The sequence below is a fragment of the Hevea brasiliensis genome, chromosome 5, assembly GCF_030052815.1.
Source record: "Hevea brasiliensis isolate MT/VB/25A 57/8 chromosome 5, ASM3005281v1, whole genome shotgun sequence".
Taxonomy (NCBI): Eukaryota; Viridiplantae; Streptophyta; class Magnoliopsida; order Malpighiales; family Euphorbiaceae; genus Hevea; species Hevea brasiliensis.
This window is the reverse complement of record NC_079497.1, coordinates 104,500,803-104,523,533: the sequence shown is the minus strand read 5'-3', so window position 1 is coordinate 104,523,533 and position 22,731 is coordinate 104,500,803. Positions and strand designations below refer to the sequence as shown.

General features: G+C 26.9%; 1 protein-coding gene and 1 pseudogene across 1 annotated transcript; both read left to right on the top strand.

Annotated features, from left to right (window-relative positions):
• Positions 1-440: 440 nt before the first annotated feature.
• On the top strand, positions 441-6,093 carry LOC110631554 (calcium-dependent protein kinase 32). Its single transcript, XM_021779422.2, has 8 exons — positions 441-1,566; positions 2,333-2,456; positions 2,573-2,716; positions 3,660-3,812; positions 3,930-4,045; positions 4,182-4,349; positions 4,933-5,163; positions 5,635-6,093. Exons 1-8 carry the CDS (start codon positions 1,063-1,065, stop codon positions 5,788-5,790), a joined length of 1,596 nt encoding a protein of 531 aa, XP_021635114.2. The 5' UTR covers positions 441-1,062; the 3' UTR covers positions 5,791-6,093.
• On the top strand, positions 5,998-22,420 carry LOC110659542 (probable galactinol--sucrose galactosyltransferase 2; annotated as a pseudogene).
• The last annotated feature ends 311 nt before the right edge of the window (positions 22,421-22,731 follow it).

Genomic DNA, 22,731 nt, shown 5'->3' with positions numbered 1-22,731 from the left:
GTTGAAATTAAAGTGATTACTTGTTATATATATTTAAATAATCAAACATAAAAATCAATCTTTAGAAGGTGGGGAGGTTTAACTTCAAGTCTTTTTATTTACCTCTTTTAAGATAAAATTATTTTTATTATATTATTTATCAAATATTTATTTAGAAAATTGTTTATCTAATATTTTAAAATCATATAAAAATTAAATTGACATAATAAAATTAATAATAAATTAATTCAATAAAAAATAATTTATTTTATTTATGGGTAAAAAAAAACTAAAAGTAGGTAAAAATAAAATAAAATTCAAATGAGAAAGGTCAAATGTAGAGAGAAGTGAGTGAACAGATTTAAAGAGAAATTACATGAAATTTTTGTGGTTATTTTGGAAAAACATATCATAACTCTTCCCTCTACTCCTGCTTTCTTTCTTCCCCTCTTCCAAGAAAAGGGGAAAAGCAAAAACAAAATCCTAAAACAATAACATAAAACATAAAAAAAATTGTCAAGAGAAAGGAAGGAAAAGAGGTTAGGAGGGCAGTCTCTCTAGAAAGGAGGTTTGACCTCTCTTTCTCTCTCTCTTCCTTCTCTTTGAATTGATCCACTGTCCTTTTGAATTCTTCTAATTCATCAATATTTTCAATATTTTCATGCCTCTTGCCTTGTAAATTCTTCTCATCCTTATTCCCTCCTTCCCTTCTTCCTCCCGATATATCTCCTCTCCAATTCTATTCCCTTTGTTCACATGCATACCTTCTTTAGTTTTCTATTTTTTTAACTTTAGTTTCCTGAAAGTCAAATTCTTCATTTTCCATTAAAATTGGCTTTTGTTTGGTCTTGTCCTCCAGAGATTTGATCATTTATAGCTGGATCTTGGATCTTCTTTCGCAATTACAAATACCCATTTCTTGATTTGCTCAAAGCGTTAGATTTTGACTGGAAAGACCAAATTTTTTTTATCTTCTGAATCCATTTTCTCTACAAATCTAAATATCCATCTCACCAGGAGCCGCAAAAATCCCAGCAAACAAGATTTTTTTGGTCAAATTTATATCTTTTTAATTTCTGATTCATGGGTAATTGTTGTGTTACCCCGTCAACAGCCCCAGATCACGATAATAAGAAGAACAAGAAGAAACAAAACCCATTTGCTATCGAGTACGGCCTCAACAATGGAGTCCAGCACAGGCTAACCGTCTTAAAAGACCCAACAGGAGGAGAAATCGAGCAAAGATATGAGCTAGGCAGAGAGCTAGGTAGGGGTGAATTTGGAATCACATATTTATGTACGGACAAGGAGACTGGCGACCATTTCGCCTGCAAATCAATCTCTAAGAAGAAGCTAAGGACGGCAGTGGATATCGAAGATGTCAGGAGAGAAGTGCAGATTATGAGACATTTGCCTAAGCATCCTAATATTGTGAGTTTGAAGGATACATATGAGGATGATAACGCAGTGCATTTGGTGATGGAGTTGTGCGAGGGTGGAGAGTTGTTTGATAGGATTGTGGCTAGAGGGCATTACACTGAGAGAGCTGCTGCTGCTGTTACAAAGACCATTGTGGAGGTTGTTCAGGTAAGAGACCTTTTTTTTTATTGGATCTTTTGTTTATTTCAATCTTCAATTTATGTGGATATTGGCCAAACGAGAGAGAATTGGATGCTACTATTTATTTTGATATAAGATGAATTTTGCTCTTCCTGAGTGCAGGGATCTAGGATCAATCCACAAGTTCAATTGATAAAAATCTAATAACTTGGAAGTGATTAATGAATAATATCTGATTGAATTATGGACTTTGTTTTCTTTAAAGGAAATTTGTTTTGAAGAATATACATGGCAGATGCAGATGATGATTCTTGTTGTCTGAAAATTTTGACTTTTCTTTTATGGATTCCCTTTTTTCATATTTCCTATTCTCCAACTTCCCCTTTTCTTCTTGTGCCTATCTTTTGTAACCTCCAACTTCTTCTATTAGCTTTTTTAATTATTTTCCTCCGCAAGCGTCTTCCTATTATAAAAAAGCTTGGTTACCATGGGTTCTGCCTATTTACAATATTAAATATTTCCTCTTGTCACTTTTAAATTATTTGTCTGACTTTTTTTTTTTTTATCGATAAATGGTTTACTAGAATTCTGAAAAATTGTTGAGTTTGCTGTAAATATTACTTTCTTGATAGTAAGTTCTATATTGTCTTGTATCCATTGAAGTGGTGGCTAACAGGGGGTTGACTTCTTGTGGTAGGTTGCCAAATACTGAATTCGTATATGATTCCAACAGAAACATTTAGCTGGTTTGCACTGTACTTCTATTGAGTTTAATGCTTTTGTTGTCTGTCAGATGTGCCACAAGCATGGGGTGATGCATCGGGATCTAAAACCTGAGAACTTTTTGTTTGCAAACATGAAGGAAACTGCTCCTTTGAAGGCAATTGATTTTGGACTTTCTGTGTTTTTCAAACCTGGTAATGCCTTGATCATTACCTATTGTATTTTGTAATCCCACTTTTTAGCCACAGTTAGTGGGTGTTCACGGTTCACCTTCCAAGTACATTTGCTGAAGTTTGATTAATTTTTGCAGGTGAAAAATTTAATGAGATAGTTGGAAGTCCATACTACATGGCTCCTGAGGTTTTAAAGAGGGATTATGGCCCAGAAGTAGATGTCTGGAGTGCTGGTGTCATACTTTACATCTTACTCTGTGGTGTCCCACCCTTTTGGGCAGGTTGGTATTTTTTGTTTTGGTTAAAGAAAAATCATTCCTAAACATAATGATGTTTGCATTTGGTGCATGTGTCAAAAAATGCAGATATGTGAATACTAGTTATGCATCTGTATTCATACAGGAGAAACCACTTTGATGTTTGTTAGAGATGTAAAATTATTCTTGGGGCCCTCATCTATAAACTTAAACTTTTAAAATTGCATAGTTTCTTGACATGGTATTAGGGGTGTCTTTGACCAAAATCTCCATAGTTCGAGTCTTAGCCACCTCCATTTATTAATTAAATATTTTAGCATAAGGTAAAGTGGGCCTATACTTGTTCATGCTTCAAGCCCAATGCGCATTTGCGTGGGGGGGTGTGTTAGAGATATAAAACTATTCTTGGGGTCTTCACCTATAAGTTTAAGCTTTTAGGTTGAGTGGTTTCTTGGCAATGTTGATGGGTTCAAACATTTATGCAAGACATTTTTCTAATTTTATAAGTTTTCTTTTCTCCCTTTCATATCCATAGTGATCTCTAAATGGCCAATAAACTAAAACCCATATGGTTATTGACATTGCATGTTGGGAAAAAGTTGCAATGACCTGTCATCTAAAAGTGTTGTGTTATGAACTTATGTTATCTAAAAATCTGACAATTTTTTACTGGTAATATCTTTAAACTCAAAACACTGTCATAAATGACCTTCATTGGAGGCTATCAAGTATCAATTCATTGAACTTTCTACATTGCTACATGGGTCAATTATCATGCATAGTCCACTCTATGGCAGGTCATTTTTTGCATGTATTTATGCAAATTAGTAAAAAAAAAAAAAGAAATAAAGTTTAATTTAATTGAACTGTTGAAAATTCTATGTTTAGATTTCTTTTCTTTTCATAAATTTATTGTATCTGTTCCTGTACTTGATTTGTTAATTTATCCTCCTGTCTTCCTACACAGAAACTGAACAGGGAGTTGCACAGGCAATCATTAGGTCTCGTATAGATTTTAGAAGGGATCCTTGGCCCAAGGTTTCTGATAATGCCAAAGACCTTGTGAAAAAGATGCTTGATCCTGACCCAAAGCATCGGCTTACAGCACAACAAGTGCTAGGTAAATGTGATTTCTAATCAAATGGATGTCTCATGTTTATGAAGCTTTTCTTGCTTACTGTTTTGAGTGACTAAGAAAATTCTCAAAATTGAATAATTGCTTGTTCTTTGAGTGCAGATCATCCTTGGTTGCAGAATGCAAAGAAGGCGCCTAATGTTTCCTTAGGTGAAACGGTGAAAGCAAGGCTCAAGCAATTCTCTGTAATGAACAAACTCAAGAAAAGAGCTCTTAGGGTAATGTCTCAAATCTTTGTTTTCCAATTAAAGAAATATTTGTTTTGGCCTCATGATTCAATGTCAAATTTAGTTTTAAGTCCTATCATACATGTTATAGTTAATTTGTTAATTCTTTTCAATGTCAAATTAACAGGTAGTAGCTGAGCATTTGTCAGTCGAGGAAGTTGCTGGCATAAAGGAGGGCTTCCAACTGATGGATACTAGCAATAAGGGAAAAATTAATATAGATGAGCTAAGAATTGGGTTGCAGAAACTAGGTCATCAGATCACTGATACTGATCTTCAAATGCTAATGGAAGCTGTAAGTCCTCAAGCACTAACTTGATTGTTAAAGGCTTTTATCCTGGTTTAGATGCCGTGCTGATCTTAGCTTTAGGAACTTACAAACTTGTTGCCTTTGTATTCATTGCTTTGACTGGATTCAAATTAAAAATGCCCCTGATAAAATTCTTATATCATCTTGTATGGAGCCTTTTAAAAAGCTTTGAGTTGTGTCTTATCAAATCAAATGCAAATGGACAATGTGATATTGTTATTTCTGTTCGTTTTATGATAGTGCCAAATTTTTGTCTAAAATATTTTTTTTATTTTTTATTTTTTGATGAGAACTTGCACTTGAACACTCACAAACATTAGGTATGTGTTCAACCAAATAACATTGAGAAAGAAATCATATTTATTGTTTAAATTTTTCTTGAGCAAAAATGATTGTTGATATACGAGACAATAACTTTTATTATTCTTCCTTCTACCCAAACAGAAACAAGAAACTGTCTACATTTTCTTTTTGGCTATTGAAAACGATAGATAAATAATGACTTCAATGTACAATAAAGTGCCATCTTATGCTATGATCTTAATAAGCATTTTCTATATTTTTACAGGGTGACTTAGACCGGGATGGGCATCTGGACTATGGGGAGTTCGTGACCATTTCTGTTCACCTAAGAAAGATGGGTAATGATGAACACCTTCACAAAGCCTTCAAATTCTTTGATAAAAACCAAAGTGGGTATATAGAAATTGAGGAGCTAAGAGATGCCTTGGCTGATGAAGTTGATGAAAACAGCGAAGAGATCATTAATGCTATTATTCATGATGTGGACACAGATAGGGTTGGTCCTACTTTCTTGTCAATTGCTCTGCTTTTGGTTTTGAAAGTAGCGTACGCATTTCCAAATTTGTGTGATGCTTTCCTTTCAAGTAGTTATTTTTGCATATATGCAGAGGCATGCATCTTTGATAGCAGCAGATTATGGAATTGGTCATTCTAAACTACTTTGTTTTTTTTCTTTAAAATTATATTTCTTCGGAAGTTAAAAATCGTACCATTAATGCTATGCTTTCTTGTTTGTGCATAACCCCAATACTTGTGCTCTGACCCACTCACCACCTGAGATGTTTTCTTGGAAATCTTCTTGCTTTTTTGAGGAGAGTTGATTTCCTCTTTATGAGGACTGATCTAGTATATTTTATGGAGCCTTGGCAATCTCAATTTTCCTTTACATCATATAAAATTATTAGTTCATCATATGTTCTTTTTCTTCTTTAGGAATCTTACCTGAATATTTTCTTTAAACTTACAGGATGGAAGAATAAGTTACGACGAGTTTGCCACGATGATGAAGGCTGGTACAGATTGGAGAAAAGCATCAAGACAGTATTCGCGAGAGCGGTTCAATAATCTGAGCCTCAAATTAATGAAGGATGGGTCATTAGAACTGAACAGTGAGGGTAGATGACTCAACAAGAAAGAATCATGACTTGTGAAAAGGCTGAAAGTACAATTTTTTAGTTTTTGGTTTCCAGATTTTCTTAACCCTTTTGCAAAATCCTTTTTTGGTAAATAGGATGTGAGCCCTGGTTGTTGATTTTTGTTATGTAATTTTCACCTGAATTTGGAATGTTTCTTGTTCTTGTTGTGAGAGAGTGGTGGGACAAAACTAGTGATGAAGGTTGAAGAAGAGGCTGTTATTTGTGGTTGTAAATGTTGTTACAATGTTATTATTAATTCAATGCTTATAGAAGAAATGTTATTAATTCAATCCATCCTTACATGAAAATTTTGAAATTTTTATTTGGATGTTAATTGATATATATATATATATATATATATATATATATATATATATATATATATATATATATATATATATAACTTTAATATTTATCATAAAATTATAATTTCTTTGTAATAAAAAAAAATAGCTTGGTTTTGGTTTTGGTTTTGGTTTTGGTTTTTGGAGCTCGTCTCCTTCGTTTTTGCTGTTGGTGTGCAGCTTCCCTCTGCCTCTTTGGGCATGGGAGCTCCTCCTCTCTACTCACGTAGTTTTTGAGTTTTATGGTATGGGCTTATCATGGGCATCTGGCAACATAGCTGGCCCAAAAGGCGCAAGTGGGATGCCAAAGAATACCTCGCCATTTGCCTTCTGCGCTTATTGGTTCTGTTTGGCTGCATTTATTGTCATTTCTAGAGTTTCTTTACTGGTTGGACTTCCTGGAGGCTATTGGGATGAAATTGGAGGAAAAGCTTTCTATGAGCATGGACAAGCACAATGACCTCGTATGGTTTGCTGTTTTACTCTGAATGAACTTCTCTGGTGCTCCTCTTTGTGTTTGTAATCGGCCCAACGGCTAAAAGGCTAGTTGATGGTAGTGCAGCACTGTATTGGGGACCGCTGTGTTTTTGGCTACCAGTCATGGAGGTGTTCTCCACGTTGAACGCCCATTGCTTGCCCTAGGGCTTTGCTAAGTGGGCTATGGCTTTCCTTTTATTGTCGACTTTGGGGTTGTTGAATTTTCTATTAGATTGAAATCTTGTAATTGGCCATAGGTTTTGTACCCAATCCTTTTAATCAAACTGCATCTCTATCTTGAAATAAATAAATAAATAAATAAATAATTTGTAGCCTATAAACTAAAATCATTCTCATCATCACAAATCATGATCAAAACCTTTATGATTACAAGAATTTGTGTGATGATGACCCACTCCTTTCTACATTTTGATGCCAATCAATTGGGTATAGCCATACACATGGATGTTGCCATGCCCACATGTTGGTGGGTCAAATTTTGATGGTGGCTTCTTGATTTTAATTTTAATTTAACAGTTTTTATATATATATATTTTTAAAAAAAGTAAAAATCAGATTTTAAACTTGATATCAAACCGAAGGATCTAATTAAAAATAATTTTGATAAAAATAAAATTTTTAATCTCAAATTTTAACTTTAGTCAATAAAATGAATATTTGGAAAGAGAGCATATTTAATTCTTAAAAGTTTTATTCATAATGGTTATGTCAAGTTATGCATCAAACACTTAATGCTTAATTAATTTTGGTCCAAACTGGGGGTGGAATGAAAAGGGCCTATACAATTGCAAATTGGACTTTCCTATCTAAATCTATTAATGTGGCAATTCTCAATACCAAGTTATATGATTAATGGCAACCCTTTAAAGTTTAATAGCCAATAACACATTACCAATCATTTGGATTTCTTTGTCTCTATTCAAAAAAGGCCATGATATGATATTACATGTTAATTAATGAGTTCTTGGAGATGATTAAACTAAATGATGTTTCTTTTAATTTATGTCAATATATTCTTTGATTAATGAATTATATATATATATATATATATATATATATATATATATATATATATATATATATAGTTAATTTTAATTGAGATTTGAATTTTTAATTTAATTAGTTTCATCAATTGATACATTAAAGGGTGTTTGATTTAACTTATAAGTTTGTCAAATTTACTTATAAATAGAAAATTATAAGTTGATTAATATTTAGTTTGACTTATAAGTTAAAAATTTACTTAAAATCAGTAAGAAGTCATAAACAAAGTATCTGTTACTTAAGATTTATTTACTTATTTTAAAACTATGTTTTGATTAAGTAAAAAACTATATTATCCAAATAATTTTTTAAAATATCAATATTGTCCTATTTTAACAACCACAACACTCAATAATATATCACTTTTTATCATTTTGATAAATTAAATTATTTTTAAGTATTTTTTGACCAAACATATAACTCATTTAAAAATTAATTTTAAATAGTTTTTCTCAAATAATTAATTATTTATTTTTAAATTTATTTATAATTATCAAATACAATCACTCAATTTTATAAGTTACTTAATTTTAATTTATTTTATAAAATTTATTAAATTTAAATTTAATTAAATATAATTACCATGGCTAGAAATTAAAAGTCAATAAGTTAACTTAATAGTTTGTTAACTATTTTACAAATAAAATTACTTGAGTAGTAATTGTTATTGAAAAAAAAAAGATTTTCATAGTCAAGTAGTAACTAAATATATATTTTCCTTTTTAAAAAAATTAATAAAATAAAATAATTTTTTAAATAATTAATAACTAATAAATTAATTTAAAAAATTTTAATTATTAATTTAAATAACTAAATAAATTATTAATAAATTTAAAATTCATTAATAATTTAGTAATCAATTACAAAATTTTTTAGTAAATTACCAACGGAAGTTGAATCCGTTGATAATGTCAACATCCAAAATTTTTTGTATTTTAAATTACTAATGGATTTAAATCGATTAATAATTTATCATTGGTTGTGAATAGGGGTAAGCATTCGGTTCAAATCGAATTAAATTGAACCAAATCGAATTAAATTACTAAAACAAAATTACTACATTTTAAAATCGAACCGAATCAAAATAAATGAAAAATCAAATCGAACCGAATCACTTTATTTCGGTTCAGGTAGGTTCAAATCGATCGGCTCCAAATTTTACTTATTTTTTAATTTAGACTTGATTTTCAAGTTATTTGATTTGATTTTAATATTAGTTTGAACCTAATAACTATTAACCAATGAAATTAAGCAATATATATATATATATATATATATATATATATATATATATATATATATTCCCCATAAAAATAAATTAATTCAAAAATAAAAAATATTATTCCGTTCGGTTTGGTTCAAACCGATTTTTTTTTCCAAAATCGATTCGAATCAAAATAACTAAAATTTTTAAAATACAAAACTAAACCGAATAGAATTATATCAAAAACCAAACCGAATTATCGAATTATGATAGTTTGGTTTGATTTTTTCAGTTTAAACTGAATAATGATCACCCCTAGTTGTGAATGAGTTTGTGTGAACTTATAAAAGCTAGCATATATTAATAAAATTATCATGATTTTATTGAGAAACACGTCTATTTCTAAGCTTGTGTGTGCGCGCACGCATGCACATATTTATCTTTGATTAAAAAAGGTAAAAAATACCGAGAAGTTAGCTGATGTCACTACTATAAATATTGTCTTTTAGAGAGATATATATCTTGAGACAAATAAGATATTTGTTATTAATAACTATTATATAAGGTAAATTTTTATTAGTATCTAAATATTATATTATTTATCTTTAATGACTCATTTTTTGAAATAAAAACTTATTAGCCTCTAAATATTATATTATTTTTTTTAATTCATTAAAATTAACTTTATTTATATAAAAAATTTTAAGGTCTTTTTTTTTTTAATTTGCCACTAAAAAAAAATCCCTTTTCCATATTAAAAAAATTTTAATAATTAATATATATATATATATATATATATATATATATATATATATATATATATATATATATATATATATATATATATATGAATAAATTATGTAAGACGTGTTAAGTATGTATAAATTATATGTAGTTAAATAAAAAAGTAATTTTTAAAAAATGTAACATGTAAATACATAGACATATATACTTATATTGTATTATGTTTATCTATATTAAAATAAATATATTATATATTTTTTAATCTATATAATTAAAACTTTTAATCAACACATTTTTGTTAATCATTGAGCTAAAAAATAATATTAATTTCTTAAGGAAAAAACTAAAAAATTTGATAAAAACACTTTTACCATTAAACTTAGAAATATTTTGATGATTTGAATTTATTAATTAAACATATATTAGCATATTTATTTTCAATTATTATCTTTAATTAAAATTATACTTAAAAATATATAAGTACTATAGTATATAAAAAATTAAGCTTTAACGATTTTAACTACTAATTTTTATTTTTATTGTTAAAAATTGAATCTAATAGCCGAACTAAATATATACTAAATTGAATTTATTTAAATGTAAAAAATCTATTAATTCAATATATATATTAAACAAGAATTTAATTTTATATCCAATTTCATTTACCAAATAAATAAAAGATAATATTTATTTTTTTTTGAGAAATTTTAATGGGCTGTAATATGATATAAAATTATCATCAAATTTTATTATATTAATACATAAAAGATTTAAATCAGAAAATTTTCCACCCCAGATTTGCTTGCTTAGATTATTGGCAATGACGGAGTTAGGAAATTGAGTTGTTGGGTAAAAAAAAATTATTTTAATTATTTAAAAAATATATTATATATATAATAAATTATTTATTAATAAAAAAATATAATAATATGTGCAAATATTTAGTATAATACTATAATCGTAAAAAAATAAACTAATTTTATAAAATAATAAATTTTTACTATAAATTAATTTTATAATTGTGCTAAATCAGTTTTATTTTTTAGATGCATAGTATGATTTTTTCATTATTAATTCTATTATTGACAATTTTTTAATATATATAATTAAATAATTTTACTACTAATATTCCATTTGATTTTCTAAATCAGTCTTCACAATTTTCATTGTAAAAAATAACCTTTCAATAAAAATAATAAAATATGAATTATGAACATATCTATTAAGATCGATTATTATCGGTAGATCCTCAGTGAATAAATTTTTGTGTATGTATAGAAGTGATTTATTTATTTATTTTTCCTTGAAAAGAATATTTTACAAAAAGCCTATACTTTATTCAACTGGAGATTTAAATTTAAAAGTTATCTGTTATGATTCGTAAAAAGACCGAATAGAGTGTATAACTAGCCTATTAAGTGATCAACAAGCTCTGTCAACAATATTTAATTTTTAAAATTTTTTATTATTTTATATACAAATGATTAATTTTATTTATATAAAAAAATTACATATTAATTTATATTATAATTTTCATTTTCAGAAATATCATTTTAAATATTTAGAAAACGATATACAGATTTTTTTCTATTATTTAATTAAAATTTTTGGATTAAAATATGTAAATTTTATTTGAAAATAATTTGCAATCTAAACAATATAATGACGTTTTTCTTAATGTAACTCAAATAATAATATAAAATTTGCTTCTCTAATTTCATTAAATACATTATTCTTAAAAATTAAAAATAAAAATTGTAAAGAAGTGTTGCTATTAAAACTGCTATTAAAAAAAATCACTTTTTTAAATATATTAATTAAAGAATATTAAAAAATTTTAAAATTAAATTTAATAGATTTTAATCCTAAAAACAATACATTAGCAAAATATTTTTTTTTCTAAATTACTATTTTTAATATCATTTAAAATAATAATTTTTTTTCTTGAGAAATAATTTTCACCCTCTAATATTAATACCAAATAGTAGGGGTGAGCATTTAGTTCAAACCGAATCGAATCGAATCGAACCGAATTAAATTATAAAAATCGAACCGTAAATTTTAGAAATCGAATCGAACCAAAATGGGTGAAAAACCGAATCGAATCAAACCGCTCTATTTCAGTTTGGTTCAGTTTAAACCGATTGGTTTGATTTTTTATTAATTTTTTAATTTAGACTTGATTTTTAAGTTATTTGGTCTAATTTTAACTTTGGTTTGAACCTAATAATCATTAATCAATGAAATTAAACAATTAATATATATATATAATTAAATATAATTCATAAGTTTTTCATAAAAATAAATCAATTCAAAAATCGATTCGGTTTGATTTAGTTTGATTTGACTATATAAATCACTATTCAGTTCGGTTCGATTTAATTGATTTTTTTTTCTTCAAAACCGAATCAAATCGAAATAATCGAAATTTTTATAATTTAAAACTGAACCAAACCGATTAAATTGTAAAACTAAACTGATTGAACCGAATTGACTCGATTCAGTTCGATTTTTCGATTTGAACCGAATTCTGCTCAACCCTACCAAACAGTCACTTATTAATACCGAACACTCTCATGAACCTTTATATTTTTATCTCTTTTTCCCCTGTTTTGTTTAAAGCGTATAAAATCCAATATATTATAGTTAAATTATCAAACAATATAAATCAAAGTATTAATTGGTAAATTTAATAAAAGAATTTATAAATTATATCTAAACTAATAAAATTATTATTATTATTATCAATTTTTTTATTTAAAAATTTCATAGAAATAAATTATTTATAAGAAAAAATTCAATTAAATTTTCACATAATAATATTTAATTTTTAATTTTTTTAAAGTTAACAAAATTAAATTCTTTCTGATAATATAATTAATTTTTAATATTTTAATTTCCAAACAAGGTTAAAAAAGTTTGTCTAGACAATAACTCATTTCAGAAATTAAAAGTTTGATATTCACACCATTTTATATAAAAAAGAAATATTTTATTATATTATTAAATTAATTAATTAAAACAGTGATTGTGCTTTTGATTAAGAATTTAGATTCGATTTTTAAAAAAAATATTATTAAAAAAAATTATCATAATTCTTAAAAGAATTATTTTTTTATATTGTAAAACTGATACGTGGAAATAAAAATATCCGATAAAAAAAATTAACAAAATCCAACGGTTGTAATTACGTCAAAAATTAACCATTTTACTGTATTATTGCATTGGGAAATCTATTGTGTTACAGTCAGAGCTGACGTGTTTTGGGCCCCACACACTGTCATGATTAAATCTAATAATTATAATTAAACTATGGCTAAACCTCCACCTACCCACCCAACCATTCCAATTCCAGGTGGGTGGCTATTGTGACTGGAGCCTGTCTCTGTACAGATACGAAGCCAACGTGGCACGAACGACCACGATAGGATATTGTCTCTATATCTGACGTGGAACTGATGCGTGTTAATATGTAAGTGGGCCATGCATTTGAGCACGTGACCACAGCGTCACGAATTTTTGTTGGTTTGCTTAGTGCCTGATTTTGCAACTTGGCTGATAGTTTAGCGCTCATTTTTATTTTTATTTTATTTTATTTTATTTTATTCTTTTATTTTTGATGGAAAAGTCATCAGTGTAAGCCACGTAATATCTAGTGATGTAATGCATTTTTTTTAGGAAACTGATGTAATGTATTGTGTTGTTATGCTTTTGCTTTTCCAAATTTCTAATTTTCTATGAAAAATGGACTTTTTATTAAAATAAGATTAATATACAGTTAACGACAGTTGATTTAATAGATTGGGAGTTTAAGTTTTATTAATATAAAAAAATAGATTAAATCAGATTTAATTTTATCTCCAAAGTTAGTTAAAAAATATAATATTTGTATAAATTTTATATATAGCATAAATATTTTATTATAAATTAATGTGAGATATACATCATTTTTACATCTAAATATGAAATTTTGAAGCGTGAAATTTATAAATAAATATGTTTATGAGTGACTCAATATTAAAACATGATAGATTCTAATAATATATAGAAGAAATGAATCGAATTTAACTCTACTTAAAAGTTAACTTAAAAAGAGAAGGTTTGTCCAAATTTTATATATAATGCAAACACATTATTTTAAATTAATGTAAAATAATAATTAATTATTTTTTTATGAGCGACATATAAATCTCAGTGCAATCTTTTAATAAGGTTGATAATATATCCTGGGGTGAGAAATCTCTTTTTTTTTTTTTTTTTTTTATCTAGAAAAAACTGATAAAATCATTAAGAATATCACCAATTAAGTGTGGCTATTAGTTTTTATTTTTTAAATTTATTAAATTATATTGCGCACATGGTCAATTTTTATTGGACTTGTACTAACCCTTCAATAAAAATATCAATATGATGGCTAAATTGACATGAAATAGTTAATATTGAAACAATTAGGGTGATGGAAATATAAAATTTTTTAAAAACTAAATTATAAGATGATGAATTTTCAAAATTTGAATTATAAGGTAAAGGATTCAATTTGATATAACTAATAAGCTTAGTCAGTATTCTTCCATCTATTTCTATATGTCAGTATTTAGATTTTTCTTTTATTTAAAATTATTTATTACATTTAAAAATTTTAAATTAAGAAGTTTTTTTTTTCTAATTTTTCTTTTTATCTCTATTAAATATAATAAATATTTATATAAAAAATAATTAGATGAGAAAAATGATAATTTAGTCCATTACTATTCATAAAAATGAGATTATTTTATTATTTTTTTAATTACTATATAAAATACAAATGCGAAAGTTAAAAATGGATGGAGTTAATATAAAAGTTATTTTTAAAATTATGAAATTTTGGATTTAAATATTAATTAGAATGAAACAAAAAAAAATCAATCTCACTCAAATTATAACATTTACTGATTTTTAAATTAAATTTGAAGGCCAATATTAAATATATGATAAACTAGAAATTATAAATGAATAAAATTTATATTAAATGGCATGTAAAGTGTAAAAATGCAGTGGTGTATGACTTGACAAAAATTGAGGCAATAGGAATAAGGCTATAATTTCATTCTTGAAAAGTTAAGAAATTAAAAATGCAATTAATTAGATAATTGTAAAATATTGATGCATATATAAATGCGTAATCACTTTTGAATTTTTATTAATTTTCATTGTTAATTTTCTTAATCCTTATATTAGAGCATCTAAATATCAAGAATGCCATACAGGACTTGTGTTGGCATTAAATGGGGATAGTTTAATGGGCAATATCTTGTCAAGATATTTTCAGCGTATAGCACTTAGACTGCTACCTATAAAGGGCTAAAGTTGCACTTCTACTAATAATTTAAACTTTTGGTAAGTGCTCGATTCTATAATTGACATCAGAGTTGAGATCATGGGTTTGAATCATTGTTAGGTGGTGGAGGGATTGTTGAGACTGAGTATAAATAGCTCAGTAGGCCAGCATCTTGCTTATGTCATTTAGCCCATGTTGCTTGGACTATTACACTATAAAGAAGCGTTAGAGTTGTGTCTCTATTAATAATGTAAGCTTTTAACATGGTGGCTCGATCCTACAACTTGTTTGGCATTGTTGTTAGAGTTGTTGTTAAGAAAAATATATATATTTTTAAATATACTAGTTAAAGAATATTAAAAAATAATTTAAAATTAAATTTAACATGTTTTTATCATAAGAATAATAAAATAATAAAATAATATTTTAAAACTTTTTTTCAACAGTGATATAACCTGCTTAAAACCGAGTCAAAAAGTTAGCAAAACCAGCATGGCGATCATAAGAGCCAACATGACAGTTAAAGAGTCAAAGAATTAGAATGATTGAAAAGGTCATAAGAGGTTGCTAGCCTGAACGTTAGATGGCTCGATTTGACTAGGCCGAGTATCATATTACTCAACGAGGACTAAGCATCATATCGCTCAGGCAGAGCCGAGCTGGGCATCAACTTATGTGGAAGCTGCCAAGCATTAGAAGCACCAGATGCTCGTCTAACTCACCAAAGCAACACCCAACTAAGCGCTGCTATGGGAAGTTAATCACATATAAGATTTTTCTCGTGACTTCAAAAAAATTAAATGGGCCAAAATCAATTCATTTAATATGACTTGATATTAATTAATTTTTACTTTAATTAAAATAAATCATAATTATAATTGTATAAAGATTACTTGATGGATGTACCAAATTAAGTATTGAATAGATATATAAAAATTGATTTTCTCTCTATCCATAAGGTTATACACATCTTCTTTCATAAAGTCAAAGATATTAAAGTCATTTAAAGAAAGTATTCAATCGCTAAATTTTGTGTGTAAATAAAAAAGGGTAAAGAGGGAGAAATTAGTTTGTTAAATCAATGGGTCTCTCTCAATTATTATCATGGTATGAGAATTTATTTGTTCAAAATTTATTATTAAAGTGATAGTTAAATTTTTGAGCTTTCAAACGATAAATATTAGAGAATAAAGTTCAAATTAGGTATGCTTTTCTATACTACTAAGACTCTGTCAAAATTCTACTTAACATAGGCGTTGGAGTGGTTGGCCATTAGGCCACCAACATCTCCTTATATATATATGTTACAGACTGACATGGCACCAAAATCAGTCAATGAGACTCATGACAATATCAATATATATAATTGAATAATGAATAAAGGTAATCAATCAAGCTCATTAAAAGAAACAAGGACATTAGACCTAAAATTTCGGTGCATGTTTTCCAAGATCGCCGGCTTCACCCTACAATAGTCACGGGACTACTACTGCAACTTTGGCCCTTTTATAGAAGCTTAAAAGATAAATTATAATTAGATGGCAAAATTCACATATTAATTTTTAATTTTTTATAATAAAATTTTAGTATATTGATATTTTTTAATTTAAAAAATTTAATTCATAAAATTTTATTTTATTAATAATGTGTATATAAATTTTATATTTAAATAATAATAAATATAAAAATATTCAATATTTTATAAAATATATAATTATTTAAATATAAAATAAATAATTACTTAAAAAAATTTACAAATGGAGATTACTTTTTAATAAAACAAAATTTTATGAAATTAATTGTTTCAAATTGTAAAGTTGTTAACACTCAATTTAGATTGAAAAACTAATTTATGATTTATCACTAAAATTATAACAAATTTGTTTATAGTAAATTATAAGTATTACATAATTTAATTTTAGTGTAAATTTTATTATTTAAATAAATAAATAAAATTCAAGAGATATCAAAATATTATACTACATTCTTAATTACATAAAATTTATAAACTTAAAAATAAAAATATAATCTTACATTCTAAAAAAATTAGATTAAATAGCATAATAGTGAAAAATTAAAAAATTAATAATCACCATTTATACAAATTAAAGAGACATTAAAAAAGAAATTAATATATATAAATATATATATATATATATATATATATATATATATATATATATATATATTAATTTAAATGATATAATAGATAGAAAAATTAAGTTTCGCTTGTTTCACGAAAAATAATTTGTACATAGAAAATATTTTTAAAAAAAATATTTTTCATTGTTGATTGTTATATTAAATTAATAGTATATATTTATTTTATATATATAAATGTGTTTACATTTTAATAAAATTGATCAAAATTTAAAAAATAAAAAATAACTTTCTCTTTTAAAAAATTTAAAAATGACTTCATTTTTGATATATAATTTAAAAAAAGAAAGTCATTTTTTTTATTTTCTAATTTTTGATAATTTTATCAAAATGTGAATATATATATATATAAAAGAAATAAGTACATTTTATTATTTGTTTGGATTTAAGAATTTGAATTATTATGTAATTAGTACTTAATGATAAAAGAAAAAAGTACATTTTATTAATTTTTTGGATTTAAGAATTTAAATTATTATGTAATTAGTACTTAGTGATAAAATTGTTAAACGATATTAATATATGTTAACATGACAAGTCTTCTCATGCTTTTAAATTGATGTAGCAAGTGGGCTCGCCTATTTGGCTGTATAAACTAATTTGTCTGTTGATTTTCTCACAACACAGAGATAAATATCGATTATTCTAATTTTTTCTCCTTTTTTTCTTGATTTGATATTAGATGTATGATATGATTATATAGCTAAATAGGTGAAATCCATTTATCACCAGTTTAAGAGTATAAGGAGATTTGTCACATTTGTATATATTGACGTCATTTAATAATTTTTATCTTTAAGTGCTAATTGTATAATAACATAAATCTTTAAATGTTAAAAATAAAATAAAATAAAATAAATCTTACACCCCTATATCCTTATAATTAAAATGTATATTTTTCATTTTTACTCATTATATCACATGAGTGATATATCATAAATTATTATATGACAATAAAGAAAGTGTACATGAAAATATATCAATTTTTATATGGCTGGAAACCCACTATTTTCTTCGTAACCTTCTTCTATTTTGTAGGTTTCACGTCTACAATCCTTTAAGATTTTTATACTTTTCGAAGCTTATTAAGTATGATTATGGGGAATTGATTTCATATAACGTGCACGCAAGAGATGAATCAATTGATTTAATTTGTGAGTCTGTGGTGAAAAAATTGAAGCACATTCATTTCTCAGTACATTGATCTTTTGAGATCTTATATCAATTATGGAGTGCGTGTGAATGCAAGTTACATAAGAATAAAAATTTTGTTAAAATTATCATAATTTTAACGGTAATTCATTCTCGTCACTAATCCGTATATATGTGTTCTATTTCTGATAAAAAAAATTTAAACAAAAATTGATTGCCTATATTAAATTTTATTAATTTAAATAATATTTAATTCACTATATATATATATATATATATATATATATATATATATATATATTGTTATTGATTAACATAAAAGAATCATTCCAAATGTGGTGAAAAGCAATCTAATAGCTATTATTTTAATAAATTGCCAATGATGTCAATGTAAATATTAAAATTTAAAATAGAATGCAAATTTAAATGTAATTTAATAAGGCATATAATCCAAAGGAAGTTAATTTTATTATTTATAATTAATATAAAGTGATTTTATTATTTAATATTTTTAAGTACACTACAACAAAGATAACTTATACAAATATAATTATTTATTTTTAATAAGCAGTTTTTAGTCTTTGAAAGTTTTACAAATAGATAATTTTAAAAACTTTAATTTTTTTTTTATCAAAATGAAATATATTTTATTAGTTAAAAATAGAATAATAAATAAATAAAAATTAATATAATATATTTTTATATAAATAAAATTAATTAATTCACTAATATTAAAAAAAATACAAAGGATTGTCGTAATTTATATCTCATTTTAAAAAGCAAATATATTTTTCTTCAGTACTATATTTGTGAGAAATAATTAATATACTTAATCGGCAAGTTGATTTATTTCTCATTTTAGTAATTAGTACTATACAATTTTAAAAATTATATCATAAAATACAATTTTATCTTTGAAAATTTTATAATTTTGTTGTCAGACTCTGTTTGTTAACAAAAAATAATTTATATATAAAAAAATATTTTCATTATTTACTTATAATAAATTAACAGTATACAGTTGTATAATATATATATATATATATATATATATATATATATATATATATATATATATATATATATATATAAGTATTTTCACATTTTTAATAAATTTATCAAAATTGAGAAAATGATTTTTTTAAAATTATTTTTTATTAAAAAATATTTTTATTAATTATTTTTAAAATACTTTAAATATTAAAAAAATATAAAAAATATTTTTCACAAAACAAAGGAATGCTAAATAATTCTTTTAATGGAAATAATAGGCCATATTATAAACACAAATAATAGGACATAATATTATTCAACTAATACATATAAGAGCGTATTAATTATTTTATTAATTTTTTTAAAAAAATTATTAATATTAAATTTATTATTCCTATTTATAATTACTGTAACACCCTAGGTAAATCCCACGTCGGCAAAACATGGGAGAGATGCTGGGTTTATAAGTTGGTGGTTCGTAACTCCTTAGTGACTCGTTTTAAAATCGTGAGGGCTTCGGCCAAGAGTGGACAATATCACTAGTGGGCCGGGCCATTACAATTACTTATAGACGATGCTCCTTACCTAATTTCTAGCATGGTGATTGCTAAAATATGTATTTTGCATTGATGATACCTAGGGAAATAGTGATGCTCTCGCATATTTTCAAACCTTAATTTTTATGGCATAAACTCAAACTCAACTCAAACTCAACTAAGCCTTTATCCAAAAAATTTGGGGTCGGCTATATGGATTCTTTTTCTACATTCTGAACGATTTTGGGTTAATTTTTATGGCATATGATTTACAAATTCCCTAGTGAAAATTTTGGATTATTTTCACTTTGATCCTTGAAATATTTTTTATTTATTTTAACGGGTGATTTCACATGAAAACAGGGCTGTGGAAAAACACATGCAAACTTTTCTTCATCGTAAGAAGAAAAAGGCAAGATTATTTTGTTCTAGTTTAAAATTTTTGCTTTGTTTTTCATCAACAATTTTGAACACAGCTACGATGAAGCTGAAATTGTCAAAATCTCGTGTCCATTATTTTGGTCTTGCATAGTTGCCCTCTTTCCTTGACTGGTTTGGGTGGTGCACTTGGGATGCATTTTACAATAATGTCACAGCTGGGGGTGTTGAGGAAGGCCTTAAAAGGTATTTCAGAAATGATGTTGGAGAGTGAATTAACTCTCAATTTATATATGGAAGTCCGAATTAATGAGCAACTATAAGTTAGAAGATTGAATGACTGACTTGTGGTCTTGTTATGATTGCAGCCTATCCGAGGGAGGGTCTCCACTACGATTTTTGATCATAGATGATGGTTGGCAACAGATTGAAAATAAATCTATTGAAGATACTAATATTATTATGCAAGAAGGGGCACAGTACGAATCTCTCTCTCCTGTATCTCGTTTATTAAAGCTGAGATCATGAATCTCCCATCTTCCGTTAATTAATACTAAAGGAATTTATGGCAATTGGCAAGTTGTGTTTCGCTAACAATATATCACTAGGACCAATGAGAATAAGCCTTCGATGTTTGTGATGATGTCTTTGTGTATTGATTTCTATGCTTGTTCTTTGATTTAAGCTTTGAGGGCCAGATTAGGTAAATTATCCTTTAACAAATATTTGTATGTCTTTGGACTGATATAAGGACTAAAGTCTGCATCATTGTCAGTCTAAGCTTAATATTTCCACTTCAATGCGTGTTCTTATATGATCTTCATGAAAAAAGTTTCCCATTTAGCATTTTGTTGATTAAATTAAAATTTCAAGTTGTTAAAAAAAAAAAATCCTGCAGATTTGCAAGTAGGCTCACTGGAATAAAGGAGAAAGCAAAATTTCAGAAGAATGGTGAAAAGAATGAGGAGGCTAGAGGACTAAAGCATGTCGTGGAAGATGCCAAGCAACACCACAGTGTGAAGTGAGTGGTCTTCATTGTTTTGTTTCCTTAGAAATTTTCTAGTTTTCTGCGGCTGCTAATGGAGCATATTCATGTGATTTCATAACTTTCATAAAAGTTGTTTTATAAAGCTATTTTTAGTAGTTGAAAAATAAATTGAATAATAGGTGAACTTAAAAAGAAAAAGAAGTAAAAGAAAGAAAAGCAATAACTAATTAAAAAATAATGCACCTGAAAATTTCATTCTGGTTTATTATTTTGCATAGGTCTGTATATGTATGGCATGCTTTGGCTGGTTACTGGGGTGGAGTGAAACCAGCATCTGCTGGTATGGAGGATTATGACGCTGCGTTGGCATATCCAGTTCAGTCTCCTGGTGTATTAGGCAACCAACCAGACATTGTCATGGACAGTCTCTCTGTCCATGGCCTTGGTTTGGTGCATCCCAAGAAGGTTTTCAACTTCTACAATAAGCTTCATGCCTACTTGGCCTCATGTGGTGTAGATGGAGTAAAAGTTGATGTTCAGAACATCATTGAGACCCTTGGTGCTTGTCATGGTGGAAGAGTTTCCCTCACCCGCAGCTATCACCAAGCTCTTGAGGCTTCGATTGCACGAAACTTTCCTGACAATGGATGTATTGCATGCATGTGCCGTAACACTGATGGGATCTATAGCGCCAAGCAGACTGCTGTTGTGAGAGCTTCTGATGACTTCTACCCTAGGGACCCTGCCTCCCACACTACTCATATTTCTTCTGTGGCTTACAATACCCTTTCCTTGGAGAATTTATGCAACTTGACTGGGATATGTTCCATGTGAGTAAAAGAGGATAACTTCAGTTTCTCAGGACATCAATTACTATATATTAACAAAATATGTGGTTGCAGAGTTTACACCCTGCTGCAGATTATCATGGCGCAGTTCGTGCTATCGGTGGATGTGCAATCTATGTCAGGTACCTTCATCCTCACGACTGATTCAAATTATGCATCAAGATTAACATCAAAAGATGAAAATTAACAAGATTTTAACAACTCCAGCAAAAAACAAGACTTTAACAAGCGAATGTTTTCTCATTGTTTAATGTAGTGATGAGCCTGGCAACCACAAACTTTAAGCTACCGAAGAAGCTAGTCCTTCCTGATGGTTCAGTTCTGCGTGCTCAACTTCCTGGCAGGCCAACCCGTGATTGTCTCTTTGCTGATCCAGCAAGAGATGGCATCAGGTGTGTTGTCCCCGTGTAGCTCAAAATGAGCATTGATTTTGATGATAACAAAACTCAAACAGAATCTATCTAACCCAACTTTAAAGTGATGTGTAGATTCTTTTTCTTATTCATAAAGAATCTTTGAAGTTGCATCTAAGTAGGAAGAATACTCAAAGACATCTCAAGACAAATCCAAGATGAGAAAGAACAAGATTATGTAAGCCAAGACTCAAAGTAAAGGTATGAAAGTCATAGAGTTATAAATTGAGTCTTAAGACTTGTATAAAAAGAATAGATGAAAGTTTAGTCAAATGGAGCTCAAAATTAAATTTTTTCTTTTAATTATTT

Bases quoted from the DNA above. Each gene is read 5' to 3' on its own strand.
- LOC110631554 (XM_021779422.2), top strand. From the start codon at position 1,063: ATGGGTAATTGTTGTGTTACCCCGTCAACAGCCCCAGATCACGATAAT. The intron at 2,457-2,572 runs GTAATGCCTTGA...TAATTTTTGCAG, and splicing joins TTCTGTGTTTTTCAAACCTG to GTGAAAAATTTAATGAGATA. The intron at 5,164-5,634 runs GTTGGTCCTACT...TTAAACTTACAG, and splicing joins ATGATGTGGACACAGATAGG to GATGGAAGAATAAGTTACGA.